The following is a 20,167-nucleotide window of genomic DNA, read 5'->3' as shown; positions in this document are numbered from 1 at the left end:
AGGTGTTTCCAAGTTGGTTGGTTAACCTGTTGCTAGTATTGCACACTTTGACTAAATCACAGAGGTTAAAAGGTAATTTAGTCTGATTATATACAGGTTAACTCTTTTCCAACTTTTCTGAGACATCTTCCAGTTGTTTGTTTTTGGGATTCGAGAAAGGGGAGGATGCCATTTGAGTACCTGCAATGTGTTAGATTCTAGGTAAGAGACGTTAGAGTAGTTACATGTAAGATTGATATTATATGTTCTTTGAATGATTGATTGAACTCATGAGTAGAACCATCTGAGCTTCCAGTTTTCTTTGAAGGGAGATTTTCTTTGTATTAAATTTCTTTAATGGTTCTAGAAGTACTCAAGGAATTTGTTCATTTCATCTAAGTTTTCAAATCAGATGGGATCAAGTTTTACATAATATCTTCTTTTTAAGTTTAAATTTATATAGCATCTGAAATGCCTGTTTCATTCTTCTTATTGTTTAGTTTTTCCCTTTTATTTTTTTCCCCTCAGGAGTCTTATGAGAGGTTTTCCACTGTAATTAGTCCTGCCATCTTTTGGCTTATTATTTTCATGGGAGATTATATTTTATTCATTTCTGGTCTGTCATTATTTCCTTCATTCTATTTTTTTCTTGTCATTTTGGCATTCTAACTTGATGCTTATTTATTCATTCTCATCTTTATTTTGTATTTTATATATTTAAAGCTATAAATTCTATTCTACTGCTTCAATATTCTATAACTTACTTAAATTTTTTTTCTTAAATCCTTGACATTGAAGACTTTATTCCGGAAGATCATCATGTCTGACAATAAATAAGAGGATAATTTTACAGATGGAGAAATTCTAAAACAGAGAAAGCAAGTAATTTATGTAGGTGAGCCATTGTGCCATAGGTAAAAATACACAAAGAATTTTTGACTTTAATGATCCATTATTTTATGTTGAAATGTTTTTTTTAGTTAAGGAAATTTTCTTTATTCATTTATCCATTGATGGACACTTAGTTTGCTTCCTATCATGGTTATTGTGAATAATGTTATAGTGAACTTTTAACTTTGACATATAGTACTTTCATTATCATTCATTTCTAAATATTTTCTAATTTTCACCATGATTTTTGCTTAATTTGAGCTATTCAAACATGTTTTAATTTCCAGATCTGAAGTTTTTCTCATTATCATTTTGTTAGATTTTTGATTTAATTTCATTGGTAAAAAGGTAATCAATATAATTTCATATTTTATTGGAATTTGTATTATAGACCAGAATGTGGTCTTCTTTCATAAATGTTCTGTATATGCCTAAAAATGATTCATATCAATTATTAGGTACCAGGTCCTGTTTATGTTCATTATGTAAGATCAATGTTAATTATGTGATTCAAATCTCTATCTTTCCTGGATTTTTTCTGGTTTAACTTGTCTGTTTCTGTACATAGTTTTGTCCATTTTTGCTATACTTTTGACTGTTGCTGTACTTTTACCTTTAGGGATGTCATATAGTTGGAATCATACAGTGTGTAGCCTCTTCAGGTTAGAGTCTTTCATGTAGCACTATGCTAACTGTTGACTTCTCTCATGTAGCAGTTTACCTTCCTCCATTGTCTATTTGTAACTTTATAAGGCTCATTTCTTTTATTTATAAAAGCTATTTGTTGTAGCTAAATATCAATCTGTCATCTGGATATACTGCCATTTATCCATTTACTCTCTGAAGTATACTTAGATTGCTTCCTATTTTGGCAGTTATGAATAAAATTGCTACAAACTTGTACTTTTTTTGGTGGACATAAGTTTTTAAGTCATTTGAGTAAATACCTAGGAATGCTATGGCTGGATAATATGTAAGTCTGTTTAGTTTTATAACAAACTGTCAAACGGTCTTCCAAAGCACCTGTAACATTTTGCATTCTGTTGTTCTACATTGTCCTCAGCATTTGCTGTTTTCTATTTTGTATTTTAGACATTTTAATAGAGATATAGTGGTATCTTCTTGTTTTAATTTGTAGTTCCCTGCCTGATAACGGTTAATGTTGAGCATATTCCCATATGCTTACTGTCCATCTGTAGATCTTGATGAGGCCTCTATTCAGATCTTTGCTCTTTTAATTGGGTTGTTGAGTTTTGAAAGTTCTTTGTATTTTTTTAAAATAAGTCCTTGAATAAGAAATGTATTTTGTGAATATTTTCTCTCTGTTGTGTCTTGTTTTTCCATTTTCTTAATAGTGTCTTTTTGTTGTTTTTTGTTTTGTTTAGTGCTATTAGGAATTGAACTCAGGGGTACCCTGCTGCTGAGTCACATTCCCAGTCCTTTTTATTTTTTATTTGAGACAGGGTTTCTCTGTGTTGCTCAGGCTATCCTCTAATTGGTGATCTTCCTGCCTCAGCCTCTGGAGTTGCTGGGATTACAAGCAATGCACCACCATACCTGGCTTGATAGTGTCTTTTTCAGAGCTGATGTTTTTCATTTTAATGAAATCCAATTTACTAACTAGTTTTTTGTTTTGCAGTGCTGGGGATGGAAACCAGGGCCTCCTGTATGCTAGGCAAGAGCTGTACCACTGAGCTATAACCCCAGCTCTGTAAATTTCTTCTTTTATGGATCTTGCTTTTGGTAATGTAGCTAAAATTTCATTGTCAAGCCCAAGATCTCTTAGACTTTTTCCTACATGATCTTCTGGAAGTTTTATTGTTTTTGCATTTTACCCTTAGTTCAGTGATCCACTTGGAGTTAGTTTTTGTGAGAGACGTAAGGTCAGTAACTAGGGTTTTTTTGTTTATTTGATTTGTTTTTTGTGTCATTAGGCTACTTTTTTGTCATTAAGCTACTTTTTTGTTCTTCCTCTTTTAGGACATTTCATATTTTCTTCCCAAGATCAGCACCTCAAAATGCATTATTCTTATTAATGTAATCTTCTTAATTATGGTCTGCTAAATCCGTCAAGATCTTTTTGAATTCTTTCATTGATGAACCTATTCATGTATATTAATTGTTCTTGAAAGTATTCAAATATACCTATTTGTATATATTGTATTTGGAAGTATTTATTGAGTGCCTACCATAAGCTAAGACCAGTTCTAGGTATTGATTATACATTCTAAACAAAAGAAACCATCTGTCCTGAAAGAGCTTTCTTTCAAAGTTTGAAAGGAAGAAACACAGACAAAAAAGAAATGTACAAAAAAACAACTGCTTTGCCAGATAGTGCTGAGTGCTAAGAAGAAAGATGAAGAGGAAACTTTAATGAGGGGGCTTGTTAAAACGAGATGGCCAGGGAAGACTGGTCTGATAAAATGACCTTCGAAGGAGTCACATGGTTGCTTGAGAAAAGAGAACATGGGCCAAAGATATCACATATAGAAAGGCTCTGAGGCATGTTGGGGGAATAGTTAGTGAGATGAGCAAAGGGAGAGAGGTTGGAGAAGTAAGGGAGAGCAAGATTGTCAGCTTTTTGCCATTTACATATCCAGTCAATTACTTTTTGTCCTAATTGTTGACAAAGAGTTTAGGAGGAGGTTAAAGGAAAAGCCCTGATAAAATGTCCTTAGCAATCTTCTGATAATTGACATTCTGCTGAGCCTTTTGCTTTGGGGGCACAAACATTCCATTGGTTGCTAATCTGTTGCATTGTATTCTAGCATCTTGTTTCCACATTTCTCCACCTTGTCCACAGTGGGATCATGGAATAACTTGTCAGGGGCCTTGCTGAAGACCAGGTACAATGTGGCTGTATAATATCCCAACCTCTTGAGCTAAAAATTTATCAAAGAAGGAAATGAGGATCTTAGTGAACCCATGCTGATTCCTAACACACACCCATTTCTGGGTATTCACAAGCCCTTTAAATCAAGATTGACTGGGCATATTCGTTTTTAAGCAACCAAATATTTGTAAATGTAACTCTGAAGCAAATCATTTCCTTTTTAGAATAAAAGTAGAAAAATTAAATGATGTCATTTTAGGGACCTCCTTTTTCCTCTGAATTAATGTCATATTAGGACTTAGTAACCTGTGACTCCTTGCTGGGTATTTTCTCACACTGTCCAACAGTTCAGTTCAATTCTGACACCAGCTTCCACCATGAGCATAGACTCCATAGGTGAAAGGCTCAGTCCTACCAAGACCACCCTCAGTGCAGGACCAGCTGAAATATCAGAAGTAGGAGGTCACTGTGCTTCTGACCATCGAGCTATGAATGGAGGTTCCACAACCCTTCCTCAGGTTTGATAATTTGCTAGAATAACTGAAACTTGGGAAAACACTTTTATTTTGTTTACTGATTATTATAAAGGATACAACTCAGGAATAGCCAAATGGAAAGATGCATATGGCAAGGTATGGAGACAGTGAAGTTGGCACAGAGTTTCCATGCCCTCTGGATGTGACGCCCTCACAGCAGCTGGATGTGTTCATTAACTAGAAGCTCCCAGACTCTTGAAAACATGAGGGTTTTTATGGTGTCCCATTAATAAGCATGATTGATTAAATAACTGACCACTTGTATGTGAACTCAGTCTAAAGTCTCCTGCCTTGCTTGGTGGCCAGGGGATAAGGCTACAAGTTCCAGCTCCCTAAGCCCCTTGCTGGTCTTTCTGATGCCAGCCCCCATCTTGAAGCTATCCAGGGCCCATGGAGAGTCACCACTAGAGCACACACTCAAGTGTGGTTGAGGGGGCTTGCTATGAACAACAAAAGACCTCTGTCACTTAGTAAATTCCAGGAGCTCTGCCAGGAACAGGGGACGAAGAACACATACATTTTTATTCTACCATAGGTGTGTTAGCCCATCTGAAATCTAGATATTTGTGTATTCATGTACCTAGAGTACTTTCAATTGGAAGAAGTATTTTCTTCTTCAGTGTCACTTGCATTATGTGTTTTAAAATTTATTGTGGGGTTTAGAGACACACATATTATTGGTGACTGAAATGTTTCATTTAAGTCCATGCATGTATCTGAGATGAAATGTTGTCAGCAGATGGTTAGGCTTAAGTATTCTTTTATAACAACTTTGAAACATACCTGTATTTCTTTATGCACAATCACAACCAAACAATCACCTTGTATTATTTAGTACAGTACCAATTATGAACATTTGCCTGTCTAGTTGTCTTACATTATGCTTTATAAAAATAGAACAAGGAAGCTATTATTACCCCTCCTCAATACATAATTTCATTGATAAGGAAATTAAGACCTGGAGAGTTGACGGCCACTCAGCTAGAAAGTAGCAGAGTTGGGATTTAATAAGTCTCTTGGGCTCTGAAATTTGTGCTCTTTTCATTACCTCTGCATCTCCCTATTTGCATATACACTTGACTTCCTGCCTTCAGATGAAAAGCAGTGGGTAAATGATGTAATGGAATCTGCACTGGACTGTAAATGAGTCCTTTGACTAGCTAACTGTATGACTAGGGCAAATCATTGGGTTTGAATTTTGTTTTTGAAGTAAAGAGCTGACTAGATAATTTCTGAAGTTCCTTCTTGCTCTAAAAGTATAAAACTATAAAACAATATGTAATTGCTTTGATAAGCTATTTGTTTTTTCATGTCTATCAATTATGTAAGATTTAAGAAAAGAGTCAGTGTAAACTTTAAAGAAAGTACCCCACATTTTATTATTTTTATTTTTATTTGTTGTAGTTGGACACAATATCTTTATTTTATTTATTTATTTTTATGTGGTACTGAGGATTGAACCCAGTGCCTTACATGTGCTACAACTGAGCCACAATCCAGCCCCAGTATCTCACATTTTTAACCTTGACCTAGGATGATAACTTTACCAAAGTCTTCTTTTGTATTTCAGACAGATTATGAGGGACAAGCCAAGAAACTCCTGGAATTGATGGAGAGCACAGATGTGATCATTGTTGCTGGAGGAGATGGGACACTGCAAGAGGTATGACTCTTTCTCTTTGAGGCCATTTGAAGATGAGAAAATGGAAATTAGATTTGAGAATAATGGAATATAGTGTTATAGTTAAACTTTATTCTTTGGGATTGTTGCTGTCAAACTAGTATATTTCTAAATTTTTCTCACACTTTTATTTCTTTTTTTCTTTTTTGGTAAGTCCTCTATCCATCACATAGAAAGGCTTATGTATCATCAAACTGAAGTTTGATAAAACTGAATAAAAAATGAGGAAAAATGGAGGTGGGTTTGAAAACCCTTAGAAAGTAGCCCTGTTTGTAATAGAATCATAGTTTCTATTATGAGAAATATTCCTTACCAAATAAACTTAGATTCCTTTTAAGAAAATGGGGAATTGCCCATTCTCACACCATCACTGTCATATTTAATGTTATTTCTTAATTCTGCATTTTTAGGAAGAGAGGCTACATGTTCAGATGTATGCATGTGTTTTTTATTTTTTGTTTTCTACATTGCTGGGCATGGAACTCAGGGCCTAGCATGTGTTAGGCAAACAATCCCACTGAACTACATGTGCAACCCTGCCTTTGCTTTACCATTACATAGCTTCAATAAGATACCACTACATACCTATTAGAATGACTGAAATCTAAAACACAATATCCAATGCTGCTAAAGGTATGGAATAAGAGGAACTTTCATTCATTGATGGTGGGAATGTGAAATGGTTTAGCCACTTTGTACCTATTGGGACAACCAAAATTCGCAATAAACAGAAAATGGTACAGCCACTTTGGAACAGTTGGATAGTTTCTCACAAAACTGAATATATTTTCCCCATATGGTCAGGTTCCTTAGTATTTTCCAAAGGCATTGAAAACTCAATGTCCACACAAAAACCTGCACATAAATGTTTATAGCAGCTTTATTCACAGTAGCCAAACTTGGAAGGTATAAGATATCCTTTGCTAGATGAATGGATAAATAAAGAATGGTATAGACAGACAATGAAATATTATTAAGCACTAAGAGAAATGAACTATCAGGCCATGGAAAGACTTGAAGGAAGCTTAAATGCTTATTACTAAGTGAAAGAAGCCAACGTGAAAAGGCTGCACACTCTCTAACTACTTGACATCTGGGAGAGACAAAACTATGGAGACTGTAAGATCAGCCTTGAGTTGACAAAATGTTTTTAAGAAGTTGGTAGAAGAGAGGGATGCCTATGCAGAGCAGAGAGGATTTTTAGGACAACAGTAGTACTCTTTATAATGATGGATGCATGTCTTTATATATTTTTTGAATCCCAGAGAATGTGCAACACACAGTGGACCCTAATATCAACTGTGGAGTTTGGGCCATAATGATGATTGATATAGGTTCACCGTTTTAAGAAGTGTACCACACTGTTGGGGGATGTTGGTAATGGGGTATACATTTGTGGAGTTTGGGGTCTGTGGGAAATTAATGTCCTTTCCTATCAATTTTTCTTTGAACCTAATACTGTTTTTTAAAAAGAAAGTTTATTAATTAAAAAAAGTGACACATCCTTGAAACTTACTTTGGTCCAGTAAGGATGGTATGTCGTCCTGCAGGTGCTCTTCTTTCCCTGTAGCACACCAGTGCTGCTGGTGCACACTGGAAACCCCTCAGAGCTCTGTCCAGGGGATGTCACCCATTGTTCTGGTGTTCCTTCTACACCCAGGCCTCATTTCTTATCACCTGTCATCTCTGTTGGGTGGTGGCATCAGTGTACAGTGATGAGAAGCTAGCAGCAGACAGGCTGTCTGTCCTATGTTTGACTTGGCACTTATGTAAGCCTAAGTGGGCTTTTAAAAAGGCTGTGCTAATGATCTTGTAATTGTTTTTATGGCTTTTTAATGAAGTGTGAAGAATACTGATAGCATGCCTACAAAGAGTGAAGTAGACCACTTGACAGCCCCATTTAATCCTGAAACTCTGTGAGGTGGGAGAAGATCAAGGGAGGAGATTTGTGTCAGCCTTGACTTGACAAAATGTTTTTAAGGAAAGACAACAAATTGTGTATTTGGTATAATCATGGTCATATTAAAATAGGTATTGATTAAAAATTTTTTGAGAAGTATTCCAAAATTTTAAAAGTGATTAATATTGGTTATTCATTATGGTAGAATAATGAGAAACTATTTTTTCTTCTGGTATTTTTCATAACTTTATAAGAATAGTATCTCCCTTATCTTCATATTCCTCAGTAAGAAATATTTATTGTGTGCAGGTTTCTCTGAGTGTAGCAAGTTGTTTTTTCCTTTATATATACTTTGTAGTAGCAAACTAGTCTCTTATATAATTGATGTGTGCAGCACAGTTATATAAAAAAGCGTGTAGACATTATAAGATTATGTTTTGTAGAACTTAAAACATGATTTTACTAATGTGGAGTTTTTGTAATTATTTTATCTTAGTCTTTATTGATCATAGGTTAATAGTAATAATATCTAATTTAGCTCATAATATTTTGGAATACTGTATGTTTTAAGATCCATTTTATCATATAACATAATTTCTAGGAAGAAAACAAGTAAATTTGTGGTCCGTGAAAACTGAGCCCAATTTTGTTAGGATAAAGGAAAAACATATTCATGATATGATATTTTTATATATATATTTGTAGGTTGTTACTGGAGTTCTGCGAAGAACAGATGAGGTGAGCTTTTAAGAAAGAGTAATTGGCTGGATATGGTGGTGCATGCCTGCAATCCCAGCAACTCAGGAGGCTGAGGCAGGAGGATCATAAGTTTGAACCCAGCCTTGGCAACTTAGTGGGACCCTGTCTTAAAATAAAAAATAAAAAGTATTGGGGATATAACTCGGTGGTAAAGCTCCTTTGGATTCAGTCCTCAATGCAAAACAAAAAGAGAGAGTAATTATATTTTAGCTTTTACTTTTCTGTTTGTTTTTTCCCTCTTTTTTCTTTTACTTTTTTTTCTCCATTTTATATTTTAAAGCAAGCACAAGTTGTGATTAGAATGGATTTTAGTAAGGAGAGTACCACTGCCTTTTCATAGGGTGCTCATCAACCCATGGTGGACTTTCTAATTGGTAATCCAGGGTATCCAATAGCTTTTAACAATCATTGTTTAGAATATAAAATTTTGCTATGGTATCTTTTCCTTAAGGAATTCCTTCATAAATAAATCATGGTATGGTCACCTAGTGAAAACCAGCCAGCAGTTAAAAGAATGAATTAGATCTATAGTATCTATATTTTTAAATCTCAAATATTGAATTTTAAAAGACAGGTTGCTGAAGCATGTGATGCATTTTTACAAAGTTTTAAAATTCATAAAGCAATACTGCATATTGTTAATGGATGTCTAGATACGTAGCAAGAGTGATAACATGGGTAGAAAGGAATCCCACTGGCCTGTCTTCTGTTTGAAGGATAATGGTTTTCTCTGGGAAGGGAGAGACAAGAATAGGAGGAGAAGGAATTTCAAGTTATCAGTGCCATTTTATTACTTAAAACAGCTGAAGCAAAATGACAATTGTTAATATTATTAAAATCTGGGTTGTAGACTCATGGTTGTTTTTAATATCCATGTACTTTTCTATAATAATTTAAAATAATTCATAATTAAAAACAACCTTCTCAGTAAGAGAAAAACTGTGCTCAAAATAGTTTTCATGAACCTTATAGTGTCTACTGTATTTGTGGCATTTAATTAAATTGACCACTATTCTATTACCTTCTGCTACTTAAACTTGCTTATTCTCTTTGTTTTATTTGTACTTGAGGTAATTTATAGTGTCCTTTCACCTGCTCACTGCTTAATGATAGGTATTTTTACTTGAATTTTATCTGCAGCTTTTTCAAGTGGTGTGATAACAATGCAGTCTCTGTCACACTAGTACATTGATCCAATATCTCAAGACCCTCATTATCTTAATTACGTTTCTTCCAAACAGTGGTCATTAATGAGAACCCAAATAGTTTCTCTAAATTCTAAATTATTCTAGAAACTATTCTCTTAGTGGTATTCGATTACTGCTCTAGGGATATGGGAGGGACAGTGGGGAGGCAGATGGAGGGCTTAATAACTTTGTCCTGGTGGACATACTTGTGTCTCTTTGTTAAGACTCATTTTCTAACTTTAACAATATAACTTTTCTCTTCTTTTTTTCCTCCCAGGCTACCTTCAGTAAGATTCCCATTGGATTTATCCCACTGGGACAGACCAGTAGTTTGAGTCATACCCTCTTTGCCGAAAGTGGAAGCAAAGTCCAGTAGGTTGTCAATGTGGAATGTTAGCATTTGTGAGTGAGCGAGCTTGGGGATAAAAAAAATCACGTTTGATGTCCTTTTGTTTTTTGAGTTTGAAGGCTTAAAACTTCCAATAATTGGGAGGAAGACCTAAATCAAGGTTCAACTTTTCAGTTCACTGGGAAGTTTCCCAGTTGGGTTGTGGGACTCTGCTAGGTCACATGTGGAGATGAGTATTTCATGTTCTTTATCAGTTATAAAGATGGTATTTCTGACCCAAACTGTCCTTGCACTTTTACACTGTAAGATTCGTTTAGAAAGGCAGATTTGCACTGACCGTTTGTTTATTGTAAGTATGCTCCATGCGAAATTATCAAGTCTGTTGTGAAGTTTGAACTGGTATTCTTGACTTTATTATCTTGATAATATAAATAGATAATAACCATTAAATATAATCACATCCTTTTGGGGCACCCTAAAGTGGTAGGCAGTAGATAAAACAGGAGAAAAGCAGTGTGTCTCTGACATCTGTATTAAATTGCTATGAGTCTAACAATGTGTTCAGAAATCAGGCAAATTGTTGTTGTCCTGTTTTTGTGAAAGCATTATGGAAACAAAGCCCTAGTCTTTCAAGAAGATAGGGATCTTGAATTTGAGGACTGTCACAGTGATTAATAACATAATCTTGAGCAAATGGTTGTCCAGGAAATCTAAGTAAGTGGAGCACTGAGAGAGAGTTATATGATCTTTAATGTAAGCTTTGTGACACATTAGAGGAAGTCAGTAAGTAAATATTAGTTGAATTAATTAATTAAAATTTCCTTATGACTTTTCTAATTATTACCTTCTAGAATTAATAATACTCAGGCAATTTTCAATTTTGGGTAAGGATTTTTTTTCCTTCTTTAGAATTGTTTGATTAGGCTAGTTTTTGTAGATTTTTTTTGTTGCTGTTGTAATTTTAGGAGCCACCTATTATAACTTAATAGTTCTGAATGTTTTATAAAAGTCTTGGTGCCTGTATCAAACACTAGGTGTGCACATAGGCATATATAAGATATATTCAAACATCACACATGCTTCAAACTTGAGTATAATGGTGATCATTCAGCTATTCACCAACCATCCTGAGGCCGAGCAAACAGAGAGGCTGTTTTAATTGGCTGTACTTTTTGGCCCAATTTAGAATTTTCAAGGGACAATAATAATGACAAATGAATTACTCAAACATTTTTTGCCTCTCTGAGATTAAACCTATCTGGTTCAGGTCTTGGTTACATTAGAGAACTTGTCTTCCCTTGTGTTGGTAGAAGTTATTTGAACTGCTTTAGCCAACATCTGCAAATACCATATGCCAGTGATCAGAGTAGGCAATTGATTTGGAGAACCCTTTGCTTTTCCCAAAGCCAGTTTTTCTGGAGTGTGGCAACCCTTAGAATTGGGTTTTTTTTGGAACTCAATTTTTTGGAAGCTGATTTTCCTCTGTTGTTAAACTATTGTTATTGCTGCTTCCATTTATAATTTAAAGATATATAAAGCTTAATTTATAAACATGCCCCTGGGCTCTTAGGTAATCAAGTAATTCTGTCCTAGATTAGAATTTTGTAGACCTCTTAACCTGGCAGTTGCCTAAGGCTCTTTAAAAAGAACACAGCTTTGCTTTTTGCTCTGCTGCCAAGATTTCTTGTATCATAATGACTACAAGGAAAAAGTTTTTTTTTTTTTTTTTTGGAATTTGAAATGTTGCAGGTAAATAATCCTAAAAGTGCTATTTGTGCTTTAGTAACTTGATTTAGAACTTTCAGTTATATTTTTGGAGAATGATGAACTTCAGGTTGCATTTTAGTTGTCTTCTGTCTGAACAACTCTATGACTATAATTTGATAACCTGGATGAAATGGACCAATTTGCCAAAATTCATACAAAAAGAAATAAACAGTAGTAAATGGATAAATAAACAGTAGGTAAATGGTAAATTAATAACCTGGTTCATGCAGACAATTGGAATATTATTCAGCTCTAAAAAGAAATAAGCAAAGAAATGAGCTGTCAGGTCATGAAAGACACAGAGGAAGCTGAAATTCATACTGGTAAATTAACACTGCCAATCTGAAAAGGCTACACAGTGTATGGTTTCAACTATTTGACTATGGAACTATGGAGACAAAAAAGATCAATGGTTGCCAGAGTGGGGGGAAGAAAGGATTGAATAGGCAGAGCAGAGAGGATTTTTAGGGCAGTGAAACTATTCTATATGATACTATAGTGATAGATGTGTGTCTTTATATGTTTGTTGAAATCCATAAAATGTGCAACATACAGTGAACCCTTATATAACTCTGGAATTTGAATGAGTGGATGTAGTTTGCCAACTATAGCAAATGTAACAACCACTCTAGAGCAGTGTATATATATATACAGACACATACACACACACACACAAACACACAAACACACACACACACACATTAAATGTTTAATGAAGAAATTTGAACATCGACTAAATATGTTGACAGGGAATTTTAAAATATTTTAGGTATGATAATGTATATCATGTTTTTTTAAAAGCACCTTTATCTTTTGGAAATTCACAATGAAATAATTATGCATGAAGTATCAAGATATCTAAGATTGGCTTTATTTGATAGAAGAGAGGGGATATGTGAGGGATAGAAAGGAAGTAAGATTGTCTGAATTAGTTGATAATCATCTAGGCTGGGTGAGGAACACACAGGAATTGGTGGTACTATTTTCTGTACTTTTTACAGAATAAAACAATTCATTCAGAAAATATTGAGTGTCTACATGTGCCATGCACTATGCTAGGTTTAGGTTTTACATTGATCAGTAAAAGCATGTAAATCATTACTAACCTTATAGAACTTTCAGCTCTCAGGAGGCAGGTGATAAAGATATTCACAGTGTATGATAAATCGTGATCTCTGAAGGGACATTAACAGTTTAGTGATAGAGAATTATAGGGAAAGCCCTCACTACAGGCTGAATGGGGTGGGTCTCTGAGATGGTGGTATTTCAACCAAGACCTACAGGGTGAGAATGGCCAGCCATGAGAGACTGGAGATGGATTACAGGACCTGGAGGTGCGAGGAAGTACTTGACATAAGTCCCCTCATTCTTTCACTCTGAAAGCAAGTATCTTCTTGTCTAACCACTTGCTGGTGTAATATTTATTTTTTGACTGTTCCTTGTGTATTTATGTGTGTCTAATCTTAGCTCCAATTAAAGAAGAAACTCCAGAACTACATAGTGCTCTGAATAGATGTCAGTAGCATGTGACTTTGACGAGTACTTTTCAAAAGACTGTCAGGACGTAAATACAAATAGTCTTGAGTCTTTGAGCAAAAGAATCATCAATTAAAATGAAGTATATCCTAGTAATCCTGGAAAATAAGAGAAATATGTCTTGGGTTCTGAATTATATTTTGTTAAGATAGCTACAACAAATCCTGTCCTTTATTTACCCTTTTGTCTGTTAGAGTATAAAGATATACTGTTTTTTTTTTTTGAAGTGCCTGAATTTCTTACAATGAATTAAAGATGTTATATTATTATTATTATTATTATTTTAAGTACTATGTTTTCCTATGATTAAATATAAGGCACAATGGAGAGACTCAATAAATGTTAAATAAGTGATTGATGCCTTGTACAAACTTCTCTTTGCCAAAGCCTTCTCTTTTGAGTCTGTATCAGAGCCTACTACCATATTTATATCAGTTATAAATATATAAATAAATATTTAAATAAATATTCTTTTATACTCCTTTGTTCTTCTTTCTTGGACTATTTTGAAAGACATCTTCCTTACCCATCTACTCCTATTCTGGGCGGGAATGTACATGTGATGGGGGAGAGATGTTGCTTATTTTTCACAGCATAATTTCCTCTTTGTTCCTATTTAGACATATTACAGATGCCACACTTGCCATTGTAAAAGGAGAGACAGTTCCACTTGACGTCTTACAGATCAAGGTAAAGTCTTTCCTTCAGATTTTGAAAAAATTATGGAAGTAGTAGACATGTACATGTAAAAGAAAATTAAATGTTGTGGTTAAAATTAGACTGCAGTGAATAGTCCCTCTTCCCTCCCTATTCCAAGTATTAATCTCCAGAACAAAAATCTTATGTGCTGGTTGGGGATATAGCTCAGTTGGTAGAGTGCTTGCCTAGCATGCACAAGGCTCTGGATACAAACCCCAGCACCACCACCACCAAAAAAAAAAAAAAAAAAAAAAAAAAAAAAAAAAAAAAATCTTATGCATTAAATCACTAATTAATATGCTTATGATCCTACTTTTTAAAGATATTGTGTGTGGTAGGGATTGAGTGTACATCTCAGTGGTAGAGTGTATTCTTAACATTTCCAAGGGCTTGGGTTTGATCCATGGTACTACATGCACACATGCAAGTAAAAAAAATATATCATGGTAAACATCACATAAACAAAATTTACTATCTTATCTATTTTAAGTGTATACTACTTCAGTAGTATTAAGTATATGATGCTATTTTTTAATGTATCATCTTTTTTTTTTGACTTCTATTTTGAATTCCTCTATATGTCTTCCTAATGAGTTGCATCTCTATTTTCAGTTCTTCTGTTGACTGTCTTTGGATCACAAGTAATTTATCTGTTCATATGGTTGTTCTAAATATTAAGAAAGCTCATAAAAATAAAGTCCTTAGGACAGTAACTGATTTCATCTCACTTGTTTATATAGTGGCCACTTCTTTCTCCTATGCTTTGTTGGAGTTGAAACCTTGCTCCTGTCCCATTTTACTTTGGAGCAATCTGTCATTATTTGGAACTCAGGTTACCTGGTTGTCTTGCAATCTTACCTTTCATATGGACTTAGAAAAGTTGTGATTTTTATAGTTTTTCTTTTTCTCATTTTTCAGGTAGGAATAATGTTTTTTATAGCTTCTATACATCCTAGGTGGGAACAGAACATCCTATTTTTATATCGCATTGTTTAACATTTTCTGGTTCATCTGTAGAGAAACTCATGAATTGTTTTAGAAATAACGTTTGCTGGCTATGCCCTCTGAAAGGGATTAGAAGCAATGGACACCCCACAGAAGTGAACATACCTGGCATTCAGATTTTCTTCTCTAAATACCATTCCCTAACAAAAATAATCAAGATTCTGTGATGGGATGGTTTTTAGAAGCAGAGCAGAAAGGCAAGGGAGTACTCAAAAATTGATGGGGACATCACAGAAAGATAAGAACCAGCCTGGTGGTGTCATACTCACTGATTTGGGGACATTTTGAATATCAAAAAAACAGTAACACTGATGGATTATAATACCGTAAATAAAAATGAAGAATCCATGAGTGTCCAGTGATATCACAGAATTGCCAGCTTGTAAATGTAAATACATATTTACATATGATAGAATAAGAACATTAGTATTTTCCGTCACTATATGGCTAATTGATTTCAGGTTGAGATCATCCATGGATACTAAAAGTATTAGATAAAAAGCTGTTGGGAAATAAATATCCAAATAGTCTCAAATTATTAATAATTAAAAAGAAAAAAATACATTTTTAGAATGGAAAAAACTAGCATATCCCACTTCATCCAAGTAATCAAATTGAATACCACCAATAATGGAGCAAACTGACATTATCTGAGTTCTGATGTGGTATACTGAGAAATATGCACCAGAACTTATGCATTTCCTGACCAAAGTGATGAACTCATCTGAATCTAATTGAATCTCATCACAAGAAAAGTATCAGACAAATACAAATTCTGGACTGGCCTCTTCCAAAAATGTCAATGTCATGAAATCCAAAAGAAGGTAGTCTCTTCAAGATTAAGGGAAACTAAAGAAGTAAAACTAAATCCAGTATAAGATCCTAGATCAGATAAATGAAAATCAGTGGCAATCCTGATAGACACTGTTAGAACAATTAGAGAGATATTTTAATATGAAGTCTATATTAGATATTATATATCAGTGTTAGATTTCTAGAAAGTGACATTGGTGCAATGTCTGTGTATATCTTTGTTCTTAGGAGAGGCATGCTGAAATATTTGTGAATTCCTTAACTTATTTGCAAATTAAGTAATACTATGGAACATACACATAGAGAGATAAGGCTAATACAGTGGAGAGACATGGGTAATGATGAATTTAGGTGAGAGGTATAAATGGTATTCATTGTACTACTTAGATTTTTTGGTTGACATTTTTCCAAAATAAAATGTTTTGGGAAAAATGTTCAATACCCATTTCTGATTCTTGATCAGGATTCTCTCTTTAAAAAGAATTTAATTCCTAGAAAACATATATTCTTACTTGGATAGTAGTTAAGTTACTGTTCTTTCTTCATCTAATTTGTTTTCTCCTAGTCAAAATTCATGGGCTGGAGTTGTGGCTCAGTGGTAGAGTGCTTGCCTAGCATGTGTGAGGCACTGGGTTCAATTCTTACCACCACATTTAAACAAATGAATAAAATAAAGATCCATCAACAACTTAAAAAAAAAAAAGGACAAATTCCTAAGAAGGCAAATCTGTGCTATTAAATCATCCTATAAATTGTAAGTTTCTTGTACTCTTTACTCAGATTTGGCCTTAAAATATACCAACTTCTGCCAGGCATGGTGGAACAATCCTGTAATCCCAGTGGCTGGGGAGGCTGAGGCAGTACTATCACAGTTCAAAGCGAGCCTCGCAATATAGTGAGGCCCTAAGCAAATTAGTGAGATCCTGTCTCAAAATAAAAATAAAAAGGACTTGAGATGTGGCTAAGTGGTTAAGCACCCCTGAGTTCAATCCTTGGTACCGGGGCTGGCGGGGGGGCATAAAAAAAGTACCAGCTACTTTCAGAATGAACATTTTTATATTTCATATGCTTTTTGATATTTGCTAAAGGGTCATAATTTCAAAGTTCAAGCCCTAAAAGTCTCTATTAGTAACACTGATTGAGCATCCCAAATCTGGAAAGCTCCAAATTTCAGATTTGTCTGAATCAAAAATTCAGTCAGATTTGATTCTGATTCAGATTCAAATATGAAATTTAGAACTTTCCAGATTCAGGATGCTCAACTGGTGATCTTTGTGAAAATATTCCCAAATCCTAAAAACTCCAAAATTGGAAATGTTTCTGATCCAAAACATTTCAGATAAAAGGTCACCCTGGGTAGAGTTTGCAGTGTGCATTTATAACTGGTAAACATGAGCTTTTAAGATTTGCCTTGTGTTTTCCTTTCTTCATGCAGAGATAGCCAGGCTCTAGCATGGCCTCATTGGTCATAAGAGAAGTGATTTAAATATTGTAGTTGATCTTTCAGCATATAATAAAGTTAGGATGTTCTCACAAAATATAAAACCTTTGCTTAAAGAAATTCTAGCCTAGGTAAAGTACTAGATTGTTATCTAGAAGATAGTATTTTAAAACATTGTTATTGCTAAAAGATTCTCTCTTAATAACAGGATATATCAGGGTAGATTTCTTAATAACTGAGTGATTTACTTTTGGTTATATAAGTGTTAGAAGTGCATTTTATAGTAATTAGAATTTAATTGGAAATTGTTGATGTGCTTTATTTAAATGTCTCATCTCTCTCTCTCTTTCCTTCAATGTACTGATTTTGTGAATTGATGAAACCAAGGTCCAAATACCACAGGTTCCGTATATTGATGATGCAGCCCAGGAAGCAGAAAACTTCAGTTCTTGGAAAACAGCTTCTCCTCTGGTTTCTGAGGAACTCAACTCAGTTTAATTCATTTCCCCTTTTCTCCTTATTTATGGAGAAAAGCATTAAGGCATAGTCTGAAACCATAAGCATTATAGATGAAGCCTGACAACAAATTCTTCTTTTAGAGATCAACTCAAGCTCCAATAAACATTTAACGGCAGATTCTCCAAAGATAAAAGTAGCAGTCATTGGAAGTTATAATGATGTCTTGCATTTAGCTTTTTCAATGTTCACCATGTGTTCATATCTCATTTGAACCTCTGACTGAGTCAAGATGTGTATCAGCATCTTCATTTGACAGTCATTGGTTATGTGACTATGTTGGAGACAGAGCTAGACTGTTTTCTGACTCATGGTCTGTTGCTTTTTCTACTTTATCACCTGGCAATATACCATGATTTTTAAAGAGCAGTTTTTTTCTAATAGAAACATCTTGAATACTTAACTCTAAAGAAACTACTAGAAAGATCTATGGAATTTTTTCTAATCTTTTTGATTTTTCAATTTTTAGACCACAGAAGCAGATAGGGGAGATGGTGGGGGGCTGGAACATTTCCCTTATCCTCTGTATCCTTCCTGGTTAGTTACTTGGACTCCTTCTTCTTAGACCCGGGCTCTGAGCATTTTCCTAAGATGCTTAGAGGTTCTTCAGGGGTCCCTCCATCTATGTCTTCATCTAGAGTCCCTAAACTTCCTAGGTTAGGCAGGTAAATAATTGATAGGAATTGTTTTCTTTTCATTGTTCCTTAAGCCAATATTCCAATCCGCTCTTTGAACTATTTTCTCCCTCAAATCCCTGCTTTCTCAGGGATTTGCTCTTTCAGGGTGTCTGTGAATTGGGGCAACACATCTCCTTTGCTGTGTGGACCTGGCTGTGTGCTTTTTTTTTTTTTTTTTTTTTCTGATCTGTCCATCTCATGATCTGCCTGCCTGCCCAGACCTTCAATGGGCTAAGATATAGTGATACCTTGTCTCTTGGCCTTGGCCTCTTCTCTGTCGTTGTGACCATACTTATGCTTATTTTGACATTGTTCATGTCCAGCACAAGCTCCACAGGGGCTTATCTCCTTTACGGACCTTCAGATACTTCTGAACCTTGACCGCTCTATGCCCATTCAGTTCTTGGTTGGGCATCTCTACATCTGTTTGAACATTCCTGGCTGCCCATTTTGTTGGCCAGAATCATCCCACCTCTTGCTAGGACATAGCACCCCATATCAGTGGAAACTTGAGATTACAAGACTTTTCTGTTGTCCTAACAGAATATTCCTAAGACTCTTTCTCCCAGATGAAGGAGGAGGAAACATGTTGGGGCACCAATCTGCAAGTCTTGAGAACTTGCCTTACCATGTCTTACCTACACCACATACCTTAGAATGGAATTCCCAAGTCCTCCTAGAGAAGGGTTGACAATTAACAACTCAGGAAAACTGCATGTTATATTTCTCCTTTTAGAAATTTATGATGTACAATACCATACTAAAGACCCTGAAAAGAGCTGCACTACACAGTTTTTTTCAAACCAAATAGGTTTCGTGTTTCCCATTCTGTCTCACCATGGAATCTTGTCATCACCATCATAGTCGTTGGGGACACTTGTTTTTATCTTAAGAATCCCATGGGGAAATGCTGAGGACACAGCAAACACACAGGGTTGTTTCTCTCTTCTGGGCTAGAGTGCTTTCTCCTCTCCTTTTCTTCTTTCTCTCTAGTCCTCTCCCAACCTCTCCTAATCTAGGTCCCTTATTTTAAAAATGTTACTGATAAGATTACAAAGTTGCAGGTAGGAGGAATAAGTTTTGAGATCTAATTAAACAGGGTGGCAAGAATCAATAATAATGTATTATATGTTTCAAACTAAGAACCTTCAAGTGTCTCATCAAAAAAGATAAGTGAGGTGATGGATACGTTAATTAGCTTGATTCAATCATCTTACTTTGTATACATATATAAAATCATCACATTGTACCCTATTAATGTGTACAACTGGAATTTGTCAATTAAAAATAATGTTAACAGCCAGGTGTGATGGTGCTTCCTATAATCCTAGCAGCTAGGAAGGTGGAGGCAGGATGATCGCAAGTTCAAAACCAGCCTTAGCAACTTAGTGAGGCCATGAGCAGCTTAGTGAGACCCTGCCTCAAAATAAAGAATAAAAAAGAGTAGGATGGGGCTTAGTGATTAAGCATCCCTGGATTCGATCTCCATTACTCCTCTTGCTCAAAAAAGAAAGGGCTGGGGATGTGGCTCAGTGTTAAGTGCCCCTGTGCTTAATCCCTGGTATCTATACCCTCCAAAAAAAGTTAATAAAAAATAT

At 35.0% G+C, this 20,167-nt stretch overlaps 1 protein-coding gene across 1 annotated transcript in view; it reads left to right on the top strand.

Moving 5' to 3' along the window:
- Agk (acylglycerol kinase) overlaps positions 1–20,167 on the top strand; it is a 69,211-nt gene that overhangs the window by 30,351 nt on the left and 18,693 nt on the right. Inside the window, exons 6-9 of the mRNA XM_077109919.1 lie at positions 5,810–5,902; positions 8,526–8,558; positions 10,044–10,138; positions 14,039–14,108. Of these exons, the coding sequence (XP_076966034.1) occupies positions 5,810–5,902; positions 8,526–8,558; positions 10,044–10,138; positions 14,039–14,108 (291 nt within the window). The remainder of the gene's footprint in view (positions 1–5,809; positions 5,903–8,525; positions 8,559–10,043; positions 10,139–14,038; positions 14,109–20,167) is intronic.

This window comes from Callospermophilus lateralis, chromosome 1 (genome assembly GCF_048772815.1).
Source record: "Callospermophilus lateralis isolate mCalLat2 chromosome 1, mCalLat2.hap1, whole genome shotgun sequence".
NCBI lineage: Eukaryota > Metazoa > Chordata > Mammalia > Rodentia > Sciuridae > Callospermophilus > Callospermophilus lateralis.
This window is presented reverse-complemented; position numbering and strand designations above follow the sequence as displayed.